The sequence below is a fragment of the Harpia harpyja genome, chromosome 9 (assembly GCF_026419915.1).
Source record: "Harpia harpyja isolate bHarHar1 chromosome 9, bHarHar1 primary haplotype, whole genome shotgun sequence".
Taxonomy (NCBI): Eukaryota; Metazoa; Chordata; class Aves; order Accipitriformes; family Accipitridae; genus Harpia; species Harpia harpyja.
In genome coordinates, this window is record NC_068948.1 from 24422617 (window position 1) to 24434482 (window position 11866).

At 69.5% G+C, this 11866-nt stretch overlaps 4 protein-coding genes across 7 annotated transcripts; 3 read left to right on the forward strand and 1 right to left on the reverse strand.

Moving 5' to 3' along the window:
* Positions 1–2396: 2396 nt before the first annotated feature.
* Positions 2397–5456, forward strand: NR1I3 (nuclear receptor subfamily 1 group I member 3). 3 transcript variants are annotated; one of them, XM_052797635.1, is made up of 9 exons: positions 2397–2477; positions 2715–2949; positions 3468–3598; positions 4044–4216; positions 4296–4504; positions 4589–4734; positions 4825–4941; positions 5020–5125; positions 5222–5455. In XM_052797635.1, exons 2-9 carry the CDS (start codon positions 2771–2773, stop codon positions 5349–5351), a joined length of 1191 nt encoding a protein of 396 aa, XP_052653595.1. In that variant the 5' UTR covers positions 2397–2477; positions 2715–2770; the 3' UTR covers positions 5352–5455. The 3 variants fall into 3 exon arrangements, with proteins under 3 accessions (XP_052653595.1, XP_052653594.1, XP_052653596.1); XM_052797634.1 differs by having other exon boundaries at positions 4589–4941; positions 5222–5456; XM_052797636.1 differs by having other exon boundaries at positions 4589–4941; positions 5238–5345.
* On the reverse strand, positions 5419–7949 carry TOMM40L (translocase of outer mitochondrial membrane 40 like). 2 transcript variants are annotated; one of them, XM_052797637.1, is made up of 9 exons: positions 7664–7947; positions 7352–7419; positions 7143–7235; positions 6856–6957; positions 6632–6737; positions 6436–6558; positions 6237–6313; positions 6057–6159; positions 5419–5985 (listed from the first exon to the last, which is right to left on the reverse strand). In XM_052797637.1, the coding sequence occupies exons 1-9, from the start codon at positions 7881–7883 to the stop codon at positions 5846–5848; spliced, it is 1032 nt and encodes a 343-aa protein (XP_052653597.1). In that variant the 5' UTR covers positions 7884–7947; the 3' UTR covers positions 5419–5845. The 2 variants fall into 2 exon arrangements, with proteins under 2 accessions (XP_052653597.1, XP_052653599.1); XM_052797639.1 differs by lacking the exon at positions 6436–6558 and having other exon boundaries at positions 7664–7949.
* Positions 7950–9254: 1305 nt separating this feature from the next.
* On the forward strand, positions 9255–10148 carry LOC128146507 (apolipoprotein A-II-like). The gene is made up of 3 exons (XM_052797926.1): positions 9255–9344; positions 9694–9914; positions 9991–10148. The coding sequence occupies exons 2-3, from the start codon at positions 9712–9714 to the stop codon at positions 10112–10114; spliced, it is 327 nt and encodes a 108-aa protein (XP_052653886.1). The 5' UTR covers positions 9255–9344; positions 9694–9711; the 3' UTR covers positions 10115–10148.
* Positions 10149–10453: 305 nt separating this feature from the next.
* Positions 10454–11593, forward strand: UFC1 (ubiquitin-fold modifier conjugating enzyme 1). Its single transcript, XM_052797925.1, has 6 exons — positions 10454–10614; positions 10728–10795; positions 10933–10996; positions 11093–11169; positions 11249–11339; positions 11472–11593. The coding sequence occupies exons 1-6, from the start codon at positions 10492–10494 to the stop codon at positions 11541–11543; spliced, it is 495 nt and encodes a 164-aa protein (XP_052653885.1). The 5' UTR covers positions 10454–10491; the 3' UTR covers positions 11544–11593.
* The last annotated feature ends 273 nt before the right edge of the window (positions 11594–11866 follow it).

Genomic DNA, 11866 nt, shown 5'->3' on the forward strand with positions numbered 1-11866 from the left:
GGAAAAACCTCAAATCAGAGGGTGACAGGAGATCCCAGGGTGATGAAGCCATCCCCAAAGCACCAGCTGAGGAGCCCCATCCCAATGGGGGAACACTCCACCCACACCCCGGGACCACCCCTGCCCACAACCCCCCCCCCCCCGCAGGGACAGCCCCAGGGATCCGCAGGGCTGCTTTTAACAGGGGTCTCCACCCGCTCCCCTGGAGAAGGGGGACCTGGGGGCACTGCCCAGTGGGGGACCATCCCCACACTCCCTCCCACAGACCACACGCCAGACTGGCTCCTCTTCCAGGTGGTTTACTCTTTACACATGCTAAAAGCCCCCCCAGGGGAGGGGACGTTGACAACGACAAGAGCATGGGGAGGGGGGCAGTGCGAGGATGGGGAGCACTCCGTGCCGGGGGAGCCCTGTTTTCCCGTGGTGGGCTGCAGCCTGCAACGAGACCCGTCCTCCCCACAGTGTCCCACCTCCTGGGACGGGACAGGGGCTTCCCTTGCTCAGGGGACACCAGTACCCCCCACGTTTCCCCAGCAGCCAGCATCATTGCCACAGACAGGGAAATGGAGGCTGGCCCAGGGAAAAGGGCATTTCCATGCCACCCACTCACACAAGGGCCACCTCCACTCCAGGGAACATAGAACTCAGCGATGTCCCCCTCACATAGGCCCCCCAGCTTCACCCAGGGTCCTGTCTCAGGGGTGTGCAAGGGGTAGGGAAGGGCCAAGCCCCCCCCAACCCCGCTCACAGAGGATGGGGCAGCCCCAGCATGGCGGAGGTCAGGATGGGACCATGCCCATATGCAAGAGCAGGGCGCCTGCCACCAGCCAGGGGTCCTAGGACCCCAGAAACGCTCAGGGCCCTGACTCCTTCTTCCGCTTCTGGAAGCGGCGGAATTTGTCCTGGATGGCAAGCACGGCTTTCTCCGTCTCAGGTGCGCTCAGGTCGATGTCGATCTCTTCCTCCTCCACCTTCTTGGGGTCACTGGCTTTGGCTGAGGGGGGCGACAGGACAGGGGCTGCCCTCGTTACAGCCTGGCACCCCCAGGCTCACCCCAGTGCTCGGTGAGCACCCTGAGCCCTCCCCCCCACCAGCAGCAGGGTACACCCAGGGGGGCATCCCCCCACTCCCCCAGGGGAAGGACAGAGCAGGTCCCCAAATCTATCCAGGTGTCACCCCCCCCCCCCATGGTGGGGGGACAGATCCTGGAGGCTCTGGGGACAGGAGCAGCCAGCAGGGTTCCAGGCACCAGGGCAGAGCAGGAGTCCCAGGAGGGCATGGGACAGAGGTGACACCAGTGACAGGGCACCCCGCAGGATGCACCCCACTGGTACCGGGGGTCCTCACCTTCCTCCTGCCCGTCGGGGGCCTCTGCCATGGAGGGGGACTCATGGGGGCTGCGCTGCAGAAAGAAAAGGGGTGCCCGGGGGTGACACGGGGCCCCTGGCAGCAAACCCACATCGGGGAGGGGGGTGACGGGCTCCGCTTTGTCGGGGACACCCCCCGCAGCCACCGGGGTCTCTCCCGCGTCCAGCAACCCGCCCCCCCAGCCTCGCCATTCCCTTGGCTGATTCTCTCCCGGCCCGTTGCTAAAAATAAACGGAAAAAGGAAAACCCCGTTGCTGTGTGCTGCCCTGCACCGGGCCCTCACCTCACTCATGGCCGCGCCGCTGCCGCCGCTGCTCCCGGTGTGCGGCGCCCTGCGCTCTGCCACCGCCTTTATAGGGCGCGGCTGAGTGACGGCAGCGGGCAGCCAATGGGGCGCGGGGGCGGGGCCGGGTGGGGACCTGCCCCCCCGCATGTCTCACCCCACCCCCGAGGCTCGACGCCCCGTGGAGCCGGAACCGGGGGGTCTGGGGGGGCCGTGGCCGTGGTCACCCCCCGAGCTGCCGTGCTCCTGGGGCACCCCAAGGTGGGGGGTGACACCCCCAGGGGGGACAGACGCTGCCCGAGGGTCCTGGGAGGGGGGCACCACTGGCACCTCCCCGTGGAGGCTGGTGACAGGGACCTTCCTCCGGGGTCACCGATGGCAGAACAGCCACTGCCGTGGTCCCCATCCCTTCTGGGCTCTGTTGCCCCAAATGCCTCCCTCAGCACCCACGTGTGTTCCCCTGCCTGCCTGGCCCCATGTCTGCCTGTCCCCCCCATGTCTGCCTGTCCCCCATGTCTGCCTGTCCCCCCCATGTCTGCCTGTCCCCCATGTCTGCCTGTCCCTGCCTATCCCCTCCATGCCTGCCTGTCCCCCATGTCTGCCATGCCTGTACCTGCCTGTCCCTGCTTGTCCCTTCCGTGCTGCCTGTTCCTCCCCTGGCCCCGTGCTGCCTGTCCCCGCCTGCCGCAGCCTTGCTCAAGTTCAAGGTTCAAACTCCACAGGGCTCCTGCTGGGACACGGCGGGGACAAGTGGGGGCTGGGCAGCCCCTCGCTGCGTGGTGGCGAGCACCGGGCACCAGCCGCACCAGTGGGTGCTGGATCCCAGGTACCAGCACCAACGGGCACCGGCCTCCTTCGGGGGCATCACACGGGTGGTTCGGTGGGAGGTCGCAGTGGCAGGTGGGTGCACGAGGGTCATGCGCCGTGGGGTGTGGGGGACACTGTGGCTTCAAGGAGATGGGGTGCAGGAGCCAGTGTCGGGTGTGTGCCGGGTGTTGCTCAAGTGGGAGCCGTGGTGTGTGTACACACACACGCACACCCTGCCACCCGCCTCGTCCTGCAGGCTCTGTCCTCGCTGCGCTCCCCCCAGTCTGGGTGCTGTCACCCGCGTCCCCGGCCATGTCCGTGCTGAGCCCCTCGGATATGGAGAGCAGCCCCTGCCTGCTGCCGGGGCCCTGGGGCGCCGGGGGGGAGGATGTGGAGCCCAGGGAGGAGAAGGTCTGCGCCGTGTGCGGGGACCGTGCCACCGGCTACCACTTCCACGTCATGACCTGTGAGGGCTGCAAGGGCTTCTTCAGGTGGGGGCTGCCATCGCGGGGGGACCCATGGCTGCTCTGCAGCACTGGATGGGAGCCAGGGGACGGGGTGGGATGGGACAGAGTGGGGTGAAATGGGATGGGACAGAGGAGGGGGACAAAACAGGATGGGGCAGAACAGGATGGACTGAAATGGGACACAATGGGATGGGATGGGACAGGGTGGGATAGGACAAGATGGGATTAAATGGGACAGGATGGGGTGGGGTGGTACAAGGGGACAGGGCAGAATGGGTCAAACAGGATGGGACAAGACATAACGGGGTGGGATGGAACAAGATGGTCCCATGGACAGGGACTGGGTAGGACAAGACAGGACAGCCACTCAGGCCACCTTGCTTCTCTGGAGCACAGCGGTGACAAGGTCCTGGGGGCTGGAAGTGGCCCCCACCCTGGGAGATCCTGACCCCCAGCCCCTGCTGCCCCTCTGCCCCCGCCGGGGGGACACAGTGACAGTTCCCATGGCCTCACGGCAGGGCCCCATGCCTGTGTCCCCCCAGGCGCTCCATCAACAAGGGCATCCGCTTCACCTGCCCCTTCACCCGGAGCTGCCCCGTCACCAAGGCCAAGCGTCGGCAGTGCCAGGCTTGCCGCCTCCAGAAGTGCCTCGATGTGGGCATGCGGAAGGACAGTGAGCACAGTGGCACGGGGACAGCGGGGAGGACAGGCGGGGAGAGGGAATGGGGTGACACAGGGGAGACCTGGGGGGAAGAGGGGGACACGGAGCAGAGAGGAGAGGGAGGACCTGAATGGGAGGACTTGGGGGAAAGAGGATGAGGGGGACCTGGAGGGGACAAGGGGAGACATGGGACAGAGAGGAGTGGCCTGGGTGAGGTGATAGGGAAGGACACCGGGGCAGAGGGGATGGGGCAGCCCAGGGGCAAGGGGACAGCAAGGGACGGTGGCATAAAGGTGACAGCGGGGGGGGTGTGGGAGAGAGGGGACAAGTGGGACCCCCTTGGGGTGAGGGGACCACAGGGCAGTGGTGCCTCTGAGCACCCGGGGGGCCACGGGAGGCCTGTGCCACCAGTGACCCGGTCCCTGGGCCGGGGGTGACGGTGGCGGCGGGGTGGCAGTGATCATGTCGGAGGAAGCGCTGAGGCAGCGGCGGGCACTGCGGGGGCAGCGGCGGCTGGCACGGGAGCAGCCGGGGGGGCTGACGGCGGAGCAGCAGGAGCTCATCGGCATCCTCATCGTGGCCCACCAGCGCACCTTCGACTCCAGCTTCTCCCAGTTCACACACTACTGGGTGAGTGGGGCCCCCGGGACCTGACTGTCCCCACAGGTGCCCCAGCACGGTGCTAACGCCCCGACTGCCGCTGCCGCAGCCCGCCGTACGCCTCTATGTTCCCGGCCCACGGCCACAGAGCCCACCGCAGCCGGGCATCCCTGCCACGTGGACACCATCCCTGCAGCCGGACTGCCTGGACGAGGACGTGCTGCCCGATGTCTTCTCCATGCTGCCCCACTTTGCCGACCTCAGCACCTTCATGATCCAGCAGGTCATCAACTTCGCCAAGGAGATCCCAGCTTTCAGGTCTGCAGGGAGGCACTTGCGGGAGACCCCTGCCGCTGCCCCAGCCCTGATGCCTCCCCTCACCCCCCCCCCCCGCCCCGGCAGGAGTTTGCCCATCGACGACCAGATCTCACTGCTGAAAGGGGCCACGCTGGAGATCTGCCAGATCCAGTTCAACACAGTCTTCAACACAGAGACCAATGCCTGGGAGTGTGGGCAACACTGCTACACTATCCAGGATGGAGCCCTGGGTGAGGGGGGGGGGGAAACAGTGGCACCGGGAAGCAGGGGACAGCCACGTCCCCATCCTGGCTCGCCCATCACTGCCATGCTTCCCCCAGCTGGTTTCCAGCAGATCTACCTGGAGCCGCTGCTCAAGTTCCACATCAGTCTGAAGAAGCTGCAGCTGCACGAAGCTGAGTACGTCCTGCTCCAGGCCATGCTGCTCTTCTCGCCAGGTAGGGACCGTGGGGACCGCGGCAGCAGGGCATCCCCTCGGCCCCGCTAATGGCTGCCTGCCCACCCTGCACCCCCAGACCACGCCAGCATTGCCCAGCGGGACTTCATTGACCAGTTCCAGGAGAAGGTGGCCCTGACGCTCAAAAGCTACATCGACCACCGGCACCCCATGCCCGAGGGCAGGTATGTGCCAGGGGGGTTGGCACGACTGCGGTCCCCTCCGCCATGGGGACAGCAATGGGATCTGAGCCGGGTGTCCCGTTCCCCCCCCCCAATCAGGTTTCTCTACGCAAAGCTGCTGCTGCTCTTGACAGAGCTGCAGACACTGAAGGTAGAGAACACGCGGCAGATCCTCCACATCCAGGACCTGTCCTCCATGACACCGCTGCTCTCTGAAATCATCAGCTAGAGCCCACACTGGCGGTGCCCACACCATCCCCCGGCTGAGCACCGGGGCTCACCAGCTACCAGTGCACTTTACAGGGCAGAGTAAAGCTCCTTTATTTTTCCAGGCTCCATGGGTACGTGCACACAGGCACCGCCAGCACCTCCAGCCCCCACCGTGGCCCGGAGCCACCCCCTGCGCCGCCAGAGGGAAACTGAGGCAGAGCAGGGGTGGGAGCAGAGGGAAGCGCGGCGCTGGGGCGAGGAGGGTGGCGCGGGCAAACACCGAGGCCGACGGAGGCCCCCAGCCCCAAGCAGCAACTGCTTCTCAGCCCAAAGATGCTAACAGCCGCCACGCGCTGTCACACAGTGTGCCCCAGCCATGAAGGACCAGGTCCCCCCTCTGCAGGCTCCCCCGGCACCACGGCATGAGAGCGGGGCCCAGCCAGCGCCCCCGCGACACGGCACGGTGGCTCCCTGAGCAGGACAGTGGCACGTGCCACCCACCTCCGCGGCCCCTCAGCCCACGATGACACTGAAGCCGCAGTGGAAACGGTTCTTCCAGTGGTTGAGGAAGGCGCCCAGAGCAAGGGTGACAGGCAGGGGGGGCAGCTTCTTCTCCAGCACCCCCCCAACGCTCCAGTTACTGTCCAGGAGCCCTGCGGGGGGAACAGGGTGAGCGCCCAGCCAGTGCCACAGCTGCCGGGTGCCAGCGTGGCTCCTCGCTCACCTCTGAAGACCATGTTGGCTTGTGGCAGGTTAAGCTGGTAGCCGAAGGCGAAGGTGGTGTCCTGCAGCCGCGTGTTGGCCTCCAGCTCCACCCCGACCTGCACCTGGGGGGCAGAAAACGTGAGGCCCTGGGGGGGGGACAGGGACACACAGGTGACAGGGACACACAGGGGACACTCACCTGCTCGTTGGCTCGGTGGTAGTAGCTGGCATGGGCACCGCCATACCCCACGTTCAGCGTTGCCACCCACTTCAGAGCTGGAAGAGAAGAAGCAAAGCGGAGGGCGAGGGGAGCCGGGGCATCCCCCCAGGGCCAGCACAGTGGGTGGGTCCCCCAGGGCCATGCCCGCAGCCCTCTCGAGCGTGGGGCACCCGCGTACCCGTGTATTTGCCCGCCAGCGTGAGGATGGCTCCCTCCTCCCCCGGCCGCCGGTGGTAAACCATCTCCCCGCCCAGGACCAGGCGGGAAGTCACGCTCTGGAGGAAATGGGCCACCAGGATCACTGCGGGGACAGCATGGCCCTCAGCGCTCAGCCCCCCAGGCCCGGCAGCTGGGGGAGGGTACGCCCCGCTCACCAGACTCGCCGAGGAGGTCAGGGTTGCCCAGCGTGAGGGTGGCGGTGCAGTCATCCCCCCGGTACTCGCCGTCGAACTGCCACGTCACGAACTTAGCCTGGTGTGTCTGCAAGGGGACGGGCACCGTGGCGGGTCCTGCCACCGTCCCCGCCACCACCTGGGGGTGACGGAGATGCCCCGGCATCCCTCCCCCAACCCCGGGGTCCTCTCCCACCCGGCCCCACCTGGAAGACGGCTTTGGTGCGGATGCGCTCGGCCACGAGGTGCAGCACTTGGGCGTTGAGGCTGCCGCTGTTGTCCATGTCCCCGACCAGTGTGGGAAAGGCCTAGGGACAGACCGGGGGGGGTCAGCTGGGGGGACAGGGACACCCCCATCCCCTGGCTGGAGCCATGGGCTGGGACACCCTCACCCCCCAGGTAACCCCCACCCATCCTGGTGCCATTTCAGAGCCTTTCGGCCACCCCAGGGCCACCCACTGTCCCAGGGCCACCCCGGGGCGCAGGGTCTCACCTCGGTGGGGCCGAGCTGCCGGTCCCCCACGAAGGTGGCGTTGAAGTGGTAGCTGGAGGGGCCGAGGGTACTCATGTGGAGCGTGTGCGTCACCTGCAGGGACGACGCCTCAGCGGGGGACAGGGGGACAGCCCGGGGGTGGCAGCACCCGCCCCCCTGAAACACGGTGTTCCCCCCCCCCCCCGCGGGTCCCTGCGTGTCTCCCTGACCTGGAAGTGGCTGCTCAGGGTCTTGGTGACGATCAGCTTCACCCCCTCCATCTGCTGCGGGAAAACCTCTGGGGGAGAGCAGGGACTGAGCTGGGCCTCCGCTGCCGCCGCCCCACCCCCCCGGCCAGACCGCCGGTGCCACTTCTCTCCCACAGCCACCCTCCCGCCGCCCACCCCGGTGCCCCTCCGGTACCAGCCCGTCCCCCGGCGCCGCCGGGACCCCCCATTGCTGCCGGGGCCACCCGGGGGCCCGGCCCCGATGTCCTCTCGGCCCCCGTACCCCCCGCCCGGCCCGGCCCCCCCCGGCCCCACCTTTGCACTGCCGGTGCAGCTCATCGAAGCTGCCGGGGCTCCCGAGCGGCTCCCCCCGGCGCGGGGCCCGGGCCGCGGCGGGGCCCAGCACGTTGCCCATGGCCCGGCCCGGCCCTACGGCCGCCCGCCCCCCCAGTCCCCGCCGGGCGCCGCCATCGCGGGCGTGGGCACCGGAAGCGGCTTCGCCAGGTCCGCACCCGCCCGAGGCCGCCACCGCCATGGCGGGCGCGGGCAGCGCTCGCCGCCCATTGGCCGAGCCGGCGGGGCGGGGCAGCGGCTGACAGTGCTCCCCGGCTCCCCGGCCCCGCGCGGCGCCGTTCCGGGGCTGCCGCCTTCCGCCTCCGCCGCGCTCAGCCGGGGCCGCCCCGCGCCCGCCGCCCCACCCAGCCGTGTGTGTCCACGCGTGTCCCGTGTGCCCCCCGTCTCCTCCCTAGCCCCGCCCCCCCATCCCGTTTCCCCCGTCGTGTCCCATGTCCCCCATGTCCCCTCCCCGCGTCCCTGGACCCTCCTGGCTGTGTCCCAATTCCCCCCCCCCCGTGCCCCCCACGTCCCCTCCCTGTGTCCCCCCCTCCGTCCTGTCTTCCCCCCCATCTCCCCTGCCCTGTGTCCCCTCCACACCTCCCCTGCTTGCCCCGTATCCCCAGTTCCACACCCCTCTCCTTGCCCTGTGTCCCTGGACCTTCCCCATGTCCCCCAGTCCCCGTCCCCTGTCCCTGCTGCCATCACCAGCAGCTTTCCTGGAAAGGGCTGGCACGAGCAGGGGCTCGGGAGGGGAAGGGGCCCCAGTGGCCCCACTGGTGACCCAGGGGACAAAGAGTTTTTGTCCTCAGTGCCGCCCAGGTGCCCTTTGGCCCTGTGTCCCCAAACAGCACCGGAGCTGGCCCCGGGCCTGGCCCTGCGGTGGGGTGTCCCCAGGGTCCCCCCCGATGGGTGCCCCTTCCGGGACCCCACGGGGACAGCCCCTGCCTGCCCCAGGCTGAGTCACACCGTCACGTTGGCAGCCGAGGGTCAGTGATAAGGCGGGCGACAACCTTTGCCCCGCAGGTGCTGGGGCCGGCCGGGCTGTTCAGCCCCACAGGGTACCCCCACCAAGCCAGGACCCCAGGGTGGGGCGGCCGCTGAAACCCACGAGGCTGGGGCGGAGGGCCTAGTGGGTGCTGGAGTGGGGGTACGGGGCGGCTCTGGGGCTGGGGGGGGAGCCCTGGGGCTGCTCTGGGGGTCCCGCTATGCTGCAGGGTTACAGCGTGTTGTGGGGCTGCGACGCCACAGGGCCACACGTGCCACAGGGCTCCCACACACCACAGGGCCACACGTGCCACAGGGCTCCCACATACCACAGGGCTGCTGCATGCCATAGGACCACCAGCCAAGCTGCCGCCGTGGCAGCCCCGGCCCCCAAGGGCCCCCACAGCCCCAAGTCCCTGGGCCATTGTCACCCACCGCCTGTGTCCTGCCCAGGGCCGTGGGGCATTGGGGACACAGGGACAGGACCCCTGGGTGCGGGGCCACCCCCAGCGAGGACGAGGAGGGCCCCACAGCGACCCTTACCCCCACCGTGTTTACCCAGGCTGTGGCGGGGGCCAGCACGGCCTCCCTGGCCCAGGGGCGGGAGCTGGCCCAGGGGATATAAGCAGCCCCCGAGGGGTCACCCACAGCCCCACACCCCCAGAGTCCTGCCCAGGTGAGCAGCAGCCAGCACCCAGCGCCCAGGCAGGATGGGGCTGTGGGGCAGGGACGGGGCAGGATGGGGATGGAGGTGCTGCGGGGTGGGATGGGACAGGAGAAGGACCGGATTGGTGCCAGTGGAGCCATGGGGTTGGGATGGGGTGGGAGCGGGATGGCAGGGCTGGGGGGCAGGGCTGGGGCAGGAGGGGAACCGAGGTTCGTGGGGTGGGATGGGGAACAATGGGGACGCTGGGGCAGCAATGGGGCAGGGATGGGGGGGTGGGAAGGTGCCGAGGGGCGGGAGGGGACAGGAGGAGACAGCAGAGCCGTGGGGCGGGCTGGCCACCGCTGACCCAGCCCCGCAGGCCCCCAGCCTTGCCGAGATGAAGGTGCTGGCGGCCGCCCTGCTGCTGCTCTGCGCCTGCCGCCTCCAGGCCGCCCTGGTGAGGCGCGAGGTCCTGGCCGAGGAGGCCGCCCCTCCAGCCGAGGACGACTTCTTCACCCGCCACTTCCAGTCCTTCTCCGACTTCATGACCAAGGACCTGGCCCAGAAGCTGCAGGTGGAGGAGCTGCGCAGCCAGGCCGAGTACAGGGGGAACAGGGGGGATGGGCGGGGGGTGGCTGCCCCTCGGCCGCCCCCTCATCGGCTGCCTCTCCCCCAGGGCCTACCTGGACCGAGCCAACAAGCAGCTGACGCCGCTGGCCCAGGAGCTGCGGAGCAACGTCCTCGGCCTCTTCTCCTCCCTGCTGGAGCTGGGCAAGGGCAAGGGCGAGGGGCAGCCCTGAGCCCTGCCATGGCAGCCCCCACACCCCCCCCCCCGTAACAATAAAGCCCTGGAGCCGCTGCCGCGTCCCTGGTGCTGTGGGACCGAGGTGGGGGGGGACCACGAGGCGGGGGGGGACACCCTCCGGGGAGGTAGGACGCATGAGCACGGCTGAGATCCGACAAACTCAGTTCTGCCAGCACTAAAGATGGAGGCGCCGGGGCGGCGTCGCGCCCTGCCCGTGCCCCTAGTAAAGATGGCGGCAACGGCCCCGCTACATCCCCACCCCCGCCGTCCCGTCACGCCCCTAAGCAAGATGGCGGCGCGGAGGGGGGTCCAGCTCCTCCGTAACGTCACTTCCGCTCCGGGCCAAAATGGGCCGCTTCCGGCGGCGGGGAGATGGCGGATGAGGCGGCGCGGCGGGCGGTGGCGGAGCTGCCGCTGCTGCGGACGGCGGTGGGGCCGCGGGACCGGGAGGGCTGGGCGTCGCGGCTGAAGGAGGAGTACCGCGCCCTCATCCAGGTGTGCTGGGGCTGGCCCCGCCGGTTCGGGTCCCCCCTCCCCCCGTCCCCCCCGGTTCCCGGGCTCGCGGCGGCCCTGCTTACCCCCGCTCCTCCCCCCCCCCCCCCCCCCAGTACGTGGAGAACAACAAACGCGCCGACAACGACTGGTTCCGCCTGGAGTCCAACGCCGAGGGCACCCGGTGGGTGAGCGGGGCCGGACCGGGCCTCCCCCGCCCCGGGGCCGCTCCCGGTGTCCGGGGGCGGGGAGGGGGGAGCCGGGACTGAGGCGGGGCGGGGCGGGGCGGGGCGGGGGCCGGGCCCCCCCGGTGTGTTGCAGGTGGTTCGGGAAGTGCTGGTACGTCCACGAGCTGCTCAAGTACGAGTTCGCCATCGAGTTTGACGTGAGCGGGGAGGGGGTCGGGGGGGGGCGGGCGCCGGGCTGGGGGGCCCCGCGGCGCCGCTGACCCCCGTCCGTGTCCCGTCCCCCCCCGCTCCAGATCCCGGTGACCTACCCCTCCACCGCCCCCGAGATCGCCATCCCCGAGCTGGACGGGAAGACAGCCAAGATGTACAGGTGGGGCGTGGTCCCGCGCGGGGGTGGTCCTGGGCTGGGGGGGGCCCTAGGGGGGCTGACGGCTCCCTCCTCCCTGCAGGGGGGGCAAGATCTGCCTCAGCGACCACTTCAAGCCCCTCTGGGCCAGGAACGTCCCCAAATTTGGCTTGGCCCATCTGATGGCGCTGGGGGTGAGTTGGAGATGTCATGGGGGGGGGGGGGTGGTGACACCGCGGGGGCAGGGGGGCGTGTGACACCGGGGGGGTGTCACCCTTGGGGGGGGGGGTTGTCCCTGGGGGGCCTCTCACCCTCTGTCCCCACAGCTGGGCCCCTGGCTGGCTGTGGAGATCCCCGACCTCATCGCCAAAGGCATCATCCAGCACAAGGAGAAGTGAAGGGCGGCGGTGGTGGGGGTGTGGAGCCCCCCCCCAGGAGGTGCTGCCCCCTCCCCCACCAACTGCTTCCCCCCGCCCCCTGCCGCTTCGCTGCTTCTCCCCAATAAAATCTTCGGCCCCGGCCTTGCCCCGGCCTGCTGCTCTGGGGGGTCCTGCTGGGGGGATGCCCCTCGGCCCGCCCCCCCCCAGCCCTCGGGGGTTCGGCCGCCCTACAGTAACACTTTATCGGAGGACGCTGCCGCTTTAAGAAGACCGGGTGCGGCGGCTCCTTTAAGAGCGGGGGGGGGGCAGGACGCCGCTCGGTCTCCATAGCGACACGGAGG

Coding starts and splice junctions, on each gene's coding strand:
- NR1I3 (XM_052797634.1), top strand. CDS start 2,771: ATGTCCGTGCTGAGCCCCTCGGATATGGAGAGCAGCCCCTGCCTGCTG. Junction 4,217..4,295: donor CCCAGTTCACACACTACTGG/GTGAGTGGGGCC, acceptor CCGCTGCCGCAG/CCCGCCGTACGCCTCTATGT. Junction 5,126..5,221: donor CACCCCATGCCCGAGGGCAG/GTATGTGCCAGG, acceptor CCCCCCAATCAG/GTTTCTCTACGCAAAGCTGC.
- TOMM40L (XM_052797637.1), bottom strand. CDS start 7,883: ATGGCGGTGGCGGCCTCGGGCGGGTGCGGACCTGGCGAAGCCGCTTCC. Junction 6,958..7,142: donor GGCAGCTCGGCCCCACCGAG/GTGAGACCCTGC, acceptor GTCTGTCCCTAG/GCCTTTCCCACACTGGTCGG. Junction 6,160..6,236: donor ACCACCGAGCCAACGAGCAG/GTGAGTGTCCCC, acceptor TCTGCCCCCCAG/GTGCAGGTCGGGGTGGAGCT.
- LOC128146507 (XM_052797926.1), top strand. CDS start 9,712: ATGAAGGTGCTGGCGGCCGCCCTGCTGCTGCTCTGCGCCTGCCGCCTC. Junction 9,915..9,990: donor GAGCTGCGCAGCCAGGCCGA/GTACAGGGGGAA, acceptor CCTCTCCCCCAG/GGCCTACCTGGACCGAGCCA.
- UFC1 (XM_052797925.1), top strand. CDS start 10,492: ATGGCGGATGAGGCGGCGCGGCGGGCGGTGGCGGAGCTGCCGCTGCTG. Junction 10,796..10,932: donor TCCAACGCCGAGGGCACCCG/GTGGGTGAGCGG, acceptor GGTGTGTTGCAG/GTGGTTCGGGAAGTGCTGGT. Junction 11,170..11,248: donor AAGACAGCCAAGATGTACAG/GTGGGGCGTGGT, acceptor TCCTCCCTGCAG/GGGGGGCAAGATCTGCCTCA.